The following is a 10183-nucleotide window of genomic DNA, read 5'->3' on the forward strand; positions in this document are numbered from 1 at the left end:
TTGTCCAGGTTTGGCCGGTGTAGGCTGTCATTTTTAACTGACTTGCCTACTTAAATAAAGGTTAAATACATTTTTTTAAATCACGGTGGTGGCTGCATCATGTTATAGGTATGCTTGTCATTGGCAAGGACAAGGGAGATTTTTTGGATAAAAAGAAACGGAATAGAGTTATGCACAGGCATAATCCTAGCCTCTCTAGGGTAGGTGGCACCAAATCGTCCCACCTACGTAACAGCCAGTGTAATCCCGTGGCGCGTTATTCAAAAACCTCAAAAATGCAAAAACTTCAATTTTTCAAACATATGACTATTTTACACCATTTTAAAGACAAGACTCTCGTTAATCTAACCACACTGTCCGATTTCAAAAAGGCTTTACAACGAAAGCAAAACATTAGATTATGTCAGCACAGTACCCAGCCAGAAATAATCAGACACCCATTTTTCAAGCTAGCATATAATGTCACATAAACCCAAACCACAGCTAAATGCAGCACTAACCTTTGATGATCTTCATCAGATGACAACCCTAGGACATTATGTTATACAATACATGCATGTTTTGTTCAATCAAGTTCATATTTATATCAAAAACCATCTTTTTACATTAGCATGTGACTAGCATGTGACTAGCATTCCCACCGAACACTGACGGTGAATTTACTAAATTACTCACGATAAACGTTCACAAAAAGCATACCAATTATTTTAAGAATTATAGATACAGAACTCCTCTATGCACTCGATATGTCCGATTTTAAAACAGCTTTTCGGTGAAAGCACATTTTGCAATATTCTCAGTAGATAGCCCGGCATCACAGGGCTAGCTATTTAGACACACAGCAAATTTAGCACTCACCAAAGTCAGAATGCACTCCCAGGACTTCTACGTCAATAACAAATGTTGGTTTGGTTCAAAATAATCCATAGTTATATCCAAACAGCTGCGTTTTGTTCGTGCGTTCAAGACACTATCCGAAAGGGTAAATAAGGGTGACAAGCATGGCGCAATTCGTGACAAACAATTTGTAAATATTCCATTACCGTACTTCGAAGCATGTCAACCGCTGTTTAAAATACATTTTTATGCCATTTTTCTCATAAAAAAGCGATAATATTCCGACCGGGAATCTGCGTTTAGGTAAACAGACGAAAGAAAATAAAGCATTCGGTAGACTCGGGCACGCGCCTAAGCCCATAGTACTCTGATCGGCCACTTGCCAAAAGCGATAATGTGTTTCAGCCAGAGGCTGCCTCGATATCGTTCAGCTTTTTCCCGGGCTCTGAGAGCCTATGGGAGCCGTAAGAAGTGTCACGTTACAGCAAAGATCCTCAGTCTTCAATAAAAAGAGCCAAGATGAAACACAACTTCTCAGACAGGCCACTTCCTGCATGGAATCTTCTCAGGTTTTGGCCTGCCATTTGAGTTCTGTTATACTCACAGACACCATTCAAACAGTTTTAGAAACTTTAGGGTGTTTTCTATCCAAAGCCAATAATTATATGCATATTCTAGTTACTAGGCAGGAGTAGTAACCAGATTAAATCGGGTACGTTTTTTATCCGGCCGTGTCAATACTGCACCCTAGCCCTAACAGGCTAGAGGAAAACCTGGTTCAGTCTTGTTTCCAACAGACACTCGGAGACAAATCCCCCTTTCAGCAGGACAATAACCTAAAACACAAGGCCAAATATACACTGGAGTTGGTTACCAAGATGACATTGATTGTTCCTGAGTGGCCTAGTTACAGTTTTGGCTTAAATCGGCTTGAAAATCTTTGGCAAGACTTGAAAATGTCTGTCTAGCAATGATCAACAACCAATTTGACAGAGCTTGAATAATTTAAAAAAAAGTATAATTTGCAAATATTGTACAATCCAGGTGTGCAAAGCTCTAGAGACATACTATAGCGGGGTGCGTAATTGGTGGCAGAGAATTCAGGCGCAGGAGAGCAGAACTGGGAAATAACCAGAGATTATATAACCGGACAAGCACTACAATAAACAATCCCACACAAAGACATGGGGGGAACAGAGGGTTAAATACACAACAAGTAATTGAGGGAATTGAAACCAGGTGTGAGGAAAAACACGACAAAACACATGGAAAATGAAAAGTGGATCGATGATGGCTAGAACACCGGCGACGCCGACCGCCGAGCGCCGCCCGAACAAGGAGAGGACCTGACTTCGGCGGAAGTTGTGACAGTACCTCCCCTTGACGCGCAGCTCCAGCAGTGCGCCAACGCCGGCCTCGGGGACGACCCGGAGGGCGAGGCGCAGGGTGATCCGGACGGAGACGGTGGAACTCCCGCAGCATTGAAGGGTCCAACACGTCCTCCACCGGAACCCAGCACCTCTCCTCCGGACCGTACCCCTCCCACTCCACGAGGTACTGAAGGCCCCTCGCCCGACGCCTCGAATCCAGTATAGAGCGAACGGAGTATGCCGGTGCCCCCTCGATGTCCAGAGGGGGTGGAGGAACCTCCCGCACCTCAGACTCCTGGAGCGGGCCAACCACCACTGGCCTGAGGATAGACACATGGAACGAGGGGTTAATACGGTAATCAGGGGGAAGCTGTAACCTATAACAAACCTCAATCACTCTCCTCAGGACTTTAAATGGCCCCACAAACCACGGACCCAGCTTCCATCAGGGCAGGCGGAGGGGCAGGCGGAGGGTCGAGAGCCAGACCCGGTCCCCCGGTGCGAGCACGGCCCGCTGGAGGTGAACATGGGCGGCGTCCGATGTCTCCTCCGCGTGCCTGAACCAGTCGTCCAACACAGGTGCCTCGGTCTGACTCTGATGCCAAGGCGCTAGAAGCGGCTGGTACCCCAGTACGCACTGGAAGGGGGAGAGGTTAGTGGAGGAGTGGCGGAGCGAGTTCTGAGCCATCTTGGCCCAGGGCACGAACACTGCCCACTCCCCCGGCCGATCCTGGCAATACAACCACAGAAACCTGCCCACATCCTGGTTCACTCTCTCCACCTGCCCATTACTCTCAGGATGAAACCCCGAGGTAAGGCTGATCGAGGCCCCAGACGTTCCATGAACGCCTTCCAGACCCTCGAAGTGAACTGGGGACCTCGATCAGACACTATATCCTCAGGCACCCTGTTGTGACGGAAGACATGCGTAAACAAGGCCTCCGCAGTCTGTAGGACCGTAGGGAGACCGGGCAGAGGGAGGAGACGGCAGGACTTAGAGAACTGATCCACAACGACCAGGATCGTGGTGTTTCCCTGTGAGGGGGGAGGTCGGTCAGAAACTCCACCGACAAATGCGAGCAAGGCCGCTGTAGAACGGGTAAGGGGTGTAGATTCCCTCTGGGCAGGTGCCTAGGAGCCTTACACTGGGCGCACAGCGAGCAGGAGGAAACATAAACCCTCACGTCTTTGGCCAAGGTAGGCCACCAGTACTTCCCAACCAAACAGTGCACCGTCCAACCGATCCCAGGATGACCAGAGGAGGGGGATGTGTGGGCCCAATAGATCAACCGGTCATGGACAGCAGACGGAACATACAGACGCCCAGCGGGACACTGGAGGAGAGCGGGCTCTACACGTAACGCCTGCTCAAAGTCCGCGTCCAGCTCCCACACTACCGTCGCCACCAGGCAGGAGGCCGGGAGTATGGGAGTGGGATCCATGGGCCGCTCCTCTGTGTCATACAGTCGGGACAGTGTGTCTGCCTTCACGTTTTGGGAACCTGGTCTGTAGGAAAGGGAAAAACCAAAACGGGTGGAAAACATGGCCCACCTTGCCTGGCGAGGGTTCAGTCTCCTCGCTGCCCGGATGTACTCCAGATTGCGGTGGTCAGTCCAGATGAGAAAAGGGTGTTTAGCCCCCTCAAGCCAATGTCTCCACTCCTTCACAGCCTTGACGACAGCCAACAGCTCCCGGTCCCCCACGTCAAAGTTTCGCGCGGCTGGGCTGAGCTTCTTCAAGAAGAAGGCACCGGGGCGGAGCTTCGGTGGCGTACCCGAGCGCTGAGAGAGCATGGCTCCTATCCCAGCCTCGGACGCGTCCACCTCCACTATGAACGCCAAAGAGGGATCCGGATGGGCCAGCACGGGAGCCGAGGTAAACAGATCCCTCAGGTGACCAAAAGTCCTGTCCGCCTCAGCCGACCACTGCAAACATACCGGGCCCAGCTTCAGCAGTAATGGTAATGGGAGCCGCTACCTGACCAAAACCCCGGATAAACCTCCGGTAGTAATTGGCAAACCCTAGGAACCGCTGCACTTCCTTTACCATGGTGGGAGTCGAACAATTACGCACGGCTGAAATGCGGTCACTCTCCATCTCCACCCCCGAGGTGGAAATGTGTTACCCTAGGAAGGAGACGGACTGCTGGAAGAACAGGCATTTCTCAGCCTTGATGTACAGGTCATGCTCCAACAGGCGACCAAGCACCCTGCACACCAGGGACACATGCTCGGCGCGTGTAGCGAAGTATATCAGAATGTCATCAATATACACCACTACACCCTGCCAGTGCAGGTCCCTGAAAATCTCGTCTACAAAGGCTTGGAAGACTGATGGAGCATTCATCAACCCGTACGGCATGACTAGGTACTCATAATGCCCTGAGGTCGTACTGAACGCTGTCTTCCACTAGTCTCCCTCCCGGATACGCACCAGGTTGTAAGCACTCCTGAGATCTAGTTTGGTGAAGAAGCACGCCCCGTGCATTGACTCAATCGCCGTGGCGATAAGAGGTAGCGGGTAACTGTACCTCACCGTGATCTGATTTAGGCCTCAGTAGTCAATACACGGACACAGACCTCCCTCCTTCTTCTTCACAAAAAATAAACTCGAGGAGGCGGGTGAAGTGGAGGACCAAATGTACCCCTGACGCAGGGATTTGGAGACATATGATTCCATAGCCGCCATCTCCGCCTGTGAGAGGGGATACACGTGACTCCTGGGAAGTGCAGCGTCTACCAGGAGATTTATCGCACAATCGCCCCGTTCTTTTTAGAGAAGGCGAGAGCCAGATCGGCATATTCAGGGGCAATGCGCACGGTGGAGACCTGGTCTGGACTTTCCACCGTAGTAGCACCAACGGAAACCCCTAAACACCTCCCCGAGCACTCTCGCGACCACCCCGTGAGAGCCCTCCATTGCCAAGAAACAGTGGGGTCATGACAAGCTAACCAGGGTAGGCCTAGCACCCCGGAAAACACAGGAGAGTCAGTGAGGAAGAGACTGATTCTCTCCTTATGACCCCCTGCGTCACCATACCCGGAGGAGCGGTGGCCTCCGTAATCAACCCTGACCCTAATGGTCGACTATCTAAGGCGTGAACGGGGAAGGGCACACCCACGGTAACAATGGGGATCCCTAAACTAAGGGCGAACGATCTGTCTATAAAATTCCCAGCCACGCCTGAATCGACGAGCGCTTTATGCTGGGAATGCGGGGAAAACTCAGGAAAAAAAACATACATAAACATGTGTGCAACAGAGGGCTCTGGGTGAGAAGGGTGCCGGCTCACCTGGGATGACTCCAGAGTGCCCTGGCTGCTGCCTCGATCCCCAGAGGAACCAACCCGGCACCGACGGGCAGTGTGACCACTGCGGCCACAGATTGTGCATGAGCCGGAACCTTCTCCAGTCTCCCTACGCACAGCACCTCCCAGCTCCATGGGCGGCGGTGCTGGGGGATGGAACCGACAGATCCCGATCTGGATGTCCGTGGGTGGCCAGCAGGTTATCCAGCCGAATGGACAGGTCCACCAGCTAGTCGAGGGTGAGGGTGGTGTCCCTGCAGGCCAACTCCCGACAGACGTCCTCGCAAAAACTGCAGCGATAGTGGTCGATCAGGGCCCTATCGTTCCATCCCGCGCGGGCGGCCAGGGTCCAAAAATCCATGGCAAACTCCTGGGCGCTCCTCGTCCCCTGCTTCAAATGGAAGAGACATTCACCCGCTGTTCTACCCTCGGTTGGATGGTCGTTGACTGCCCGGAAGCGGCGGATGAAATCCTCGAAATGATCCAGCGCCGAATCTCCTTCTCCCCACACAGTGTTGGCCCACTCCAAGGCTTTCCCAGAGAGGCACGAGACGAGGGCGGCCACCTTCTCACGACCTGAAGGAGCCGGCTGGACGGTTGCCAGGTAGAGGTCGAGCTGCAACAGGAAACCCTGGCAGAGTGCAGCCGTCCCGTCATACTCCCGGGGAAGGGCGAGACGAATCCCACTGGGACCGGGTGAAGGGGGGGGGGCGAGTAGTGGAGACCCTGGTTGTGCTGGTGGAGGCGCTGGAGGAACTCCTTGTCTCTCCCAGCGGGCCATAGTTTGGACAACGTGGTCCATGGCGGCGCCGAGATGGTGGAGCATCGCCACATGCTCCCGGACGTGCTCCTCCACCCCTATTCCAGGGGTACCTGCTCCTGCTGACTCCATATGTTGGGTGTGGGATTCTGTAGCAGGGTACGTAATTGGCGGCAGAGAAGTCAGGCGCAGGAGAGCAGAACTGGGAAATAATCAGAGATTTATTAAGCAAAACCAACGGCATCCAGAACAACAAGATAAATGGGCACAAAAATAACCCGTCGTGCGCTCACGGGGAACGTGCACAAGCACTACAATAAACAATCCCACACAAAGACATGGGGGGAACAGAGGGTTAAATACACAAGAAGTAATTGAGGGAATTGAAACAGTGTGTGAGGAAAAACAAGACAAAACACATGGAAAATGAAAAGTGGATCGATGATGACTAGAAGACCGGCACCGCCGAGCGCCGCCCGAACAAGGAGAGGACCCGACTTCAGCGGATGTCGTGACACATACCCAGATAGACTCACAGCTGTAATCACTGCCAAAGGAGATTCTAACATGTTTCGACTCAGGGATGTGACTACTTATGTAAATTAAATATTTCTGTGTTTCATTTTCAATAAATGTGCAAACCTTTCTAAAAACATGTCTTTACTTTGTCATTATGGGGTATTGTGTATAGATGAGTGAGAAGAAACATCTATTTAATCCATTTTCAATTCAAAATGTGGAATAAGTAAAGGGGTGTGAATACTTTGTGAAGGCTCTGTAACTGTTCCATATCTGTATTATGATTCCGTTTCTCTATGAATCATCCATTTCACATGTGGACCAAAGCGTTCACGCTGAGTTGACCTGAGTTAACTGACTCAAACCAATTTCATTCTCAAAAGTGTTACAGCACCACGCTACTTTCCCCCACCCCTCTCTCTTCAGAAACATTTAAGTTGAATTTAGAATTTGCAGTAGTGCCGTATGCTACCAGTTCGTAGCACAGCGCCCTATCAGACACGACAGGGTGTTTGATGACTGTAGGAGCAGAGGAGAGGTTTAGGAAGACAGATGAAAAGCTACAGAGATGTTATCACATCTCTAATTAAAAACCAGCTCATTCTCATTACACTTCATTTGTCGCTGCAGCTAACTCTAACCCTAAGTAACTGATTCAGTTTCAGACCGGTCGCTTTCAGGCCTCGGTTAGTGAGACTCCGAGACAGATTTAATGACTCCTCCTTACTCCTCCTTTCATCCTAAAGTTGTATTTTTTTATAAAAAAAATTCCACAAAATAAAACTTTTCTTTCTCTATCTCTGATTTGTGTTCAGGAAACGGGCGTACACCAAGGAAGCAGTGTACAGCGACAAGTTACAGCATTACAGCACAGGAAGAGGTAAGTTCACTACCACAGCACCATATACTACAGACCCTGGTTAGATTCCAGGCTGTATCACAACCGGCCCTGTACGCCGCCCTATGGGCGTACAACTGGCCCAGCGTCATCCCGGTTAGGGTTTGGCCGGGGTAGGCCGCCATTGTAAATAAGAACTTGTTCTTAACTGACTTGCCTAGTTAAATAGGACGAAACACATCAATTGTCCATCACGTTCTATCATTTAGGGCAAAACAATCCCTCAGCGTTCTAAATAACCTTGATTGACACCCTTGATTGACACTCAGCCTGGTTCGATCACTCACAGGCCACATTAAGGGCAAAAACAACCCTTCCATGTCCTTCGCGTTTTACTATAGAGGGGAAAAAAACACCCCTTCTGATTGAACATTGAGGGCTAAAACATCCCTTTACACTTTCGAAATGACATTGCTTGACACTCACCTCTCAGAGTTGTAACCGTGATTGAACCACACACAGTTCTATCATGCTGAGTCCAAAAACAACCTGTTCTAGCATTGAGGGAAAATACACCCCTTCCTGATCCGACGTAGAGGTCAAAAGTCATCCCTTTCCTGCTCTAAGTAACATTGACTGACATGCATCTCTCAGGGCTGTGTAAGCTAACCATGATTGAGCCAGGGTCCTATTACTCTTTGGCGGTTGACTGACACTGTAAAGTTGCCTAAAGCTAGGCAAGCAAACTCCTGTGTTTTGCTGAAGTTGAGGGAGAGGCTGTTGTCCTGGCACCACAATGCCAGTTCAATTACCTCCTCCCTATAGGCTGACTCGGCGCTGTTGGTTATCAGGCCTACAACATTGGTGTTGTCGGCGAGTTGATGTCATGCAAAGCCACGCAGTCGTGGGAGAACAGGGAGTACAGCAGAGGGCTGAAGACACACCCCTGGGGGGACCCTGGGTTAAGAGTCAATCCTTACAGCCTGTGATCTGCCCACCAAGAACTCCAGGATTCCAGTTGCAGAGGGCTCTGAGCTTGGTGACAAGCTTGGAGGAAGCAATAGTGTTGATCGCTAAACTGTAGTCAGTGAACAGCATTCTCACATTAGGAGTTCGTCTTGTCCAGATGTGTTAGAGCTGTGTGAATAGCTCTGGAAATGTCATCTTCCGTAGATCTGTAGGAACGGTAGGCAAATTAGAGTGATCCAGTGTGCCTGGCATGCTGGCCCTGATGTGGGCCATGACCAGCCTCTCCAAGCATTTCATGATGACCGGGGTGAGTGTGACGGGCGATAGTCATTTGGGCATGTCACCTTGTTTTTCTTGGGCACTGGGCCGATGGTTGTCTCTTTGAAGCGGGGACTACAGCCTGGTACAGGGACAGGGACCGGTTGAAGATGTCAGAGAAAATGCCTGCCAGCTGGTCAGCACACATTCTGAGGATGTGGCCAGGGATGCCATCTGGGCTGGCTGCTTTGTGAGTTATTCACTCTTTTGAGAGTTTTCCTTACATCAGCCTTGGAGAGCGAAAGCACCTGGTCGCCCTTAGCAGGGAGAGTCTTCCTGGACTGCTTGATATTGTCTGCCTCAAAGCAAGCATAGAATGTTTTAAGCTGGTTTGGGAGGGAGGCTTTGGTGAGCACCACACAGATGGATTTTCCTTTGTATTCTTTGGTAGTCCTTGCCACATACTGTAAGTCGTGAGTCTGAGTTGTCGAACATCAATTCAAGTTTGAGTCTGTATTGTCTTTTGCATCTCTAATGGATTTGCAGAGCTTGTACCTGCTTGCCTTGTACATGCGGTGTGCCATTTCTCCCCCGGTCAAACCCTCAGAAGAGTTGGCATTCGCAGTTGGTTGTATCAGAGGCTATCTTATTGAGATTTAAATCCATTAACATAAGTGGAGAAATAAAATAAGATGTTAGAGAGACGGCAACAGCGCTAACCATGCTTATCATCAAGCAATTTGAAGGCGAGGGAAAAACAGTGATAAGTGTTCCTATTCAGCTTGTGTTTTCCCCTCCACTCTCACCCGCTAACTAATAATAATGCTCAGGAATAGATTATGTCCGATCTTTTCTCTTCAGGATTTGACAGACAGTTTTGTAATTACTACTCATTGGTAGAAAACTACCCACTTTGGAAGAAACAACTCCACTTTGATTCTTCTTGGTTGAAATGCTTAAGGAGTGTTTTTTTTTTACCCTGGCTGTTGGTAATGGAGTCACAAATTGTGCACTGAATGGGAAATGAACATGCAACACCTAAAACTATAAAGGGGTAGTTCAGGGATTTTACTGAAATTAATGGCATGCTTGATAAAGATAACCAAAAAATACTATAAAATAAATAATTCAAATACAGAGCTATATTGTGTGCTCCAAAAAATGTATAATTATATTTTATACCAACAAAATTTGTCAGAGAAAGAGATTTTGTTTAATAAGTAATAAAACAATCTCTCAAAAAGGTAGGTGTCAAAATTGGCACCTCTGTTTTCAATACTCCATGCTCCCTCCCCTTGCAAGGATAACAACACTGAGCCTTTTTC

At 49.4% G+C, this 10183-nt stretch overlaps 1 protein-coding gene across 3 annotated transcripts in view; it reads left to right on the top strand.

Annotated features, from left to right (window-relative positions):
- The window catches only part of LOC106599529 (ephrin type-B receptor 1), a 334841-nt gene that overhangs the window by 288274 nt on the left and 36384 nt on the right, over positions 1-10183 (top strand). For all 3 annotated transcript variants that reach the window (XM_014190808.2, XM_014190811.2, XM_014190812.2), the window contains one exon: positions 7609-7673. In XM_014190808.2, coding sequence (XP_014046283.1) covers positions 7609-7673 — 65 coding nt within the window. The remainder of the gene's footprint in view (positions 1-7608; positions 7674-10183) is intronic.

This window comes from Salmo salar, chromosome ssa03 (genome assembly GCF_905237065.1).
Source record: "Salmo salar chromosome ssa03, Ssal_v3.1, whole genome shotgun sequence".
In the NCBI taxonomy this organism is placed as follows: Eukaryota; Metazoa; Chordata; class Actinopteri; order Salmoniformes; family Salmonidae; genus Salmo; species Salmo salar.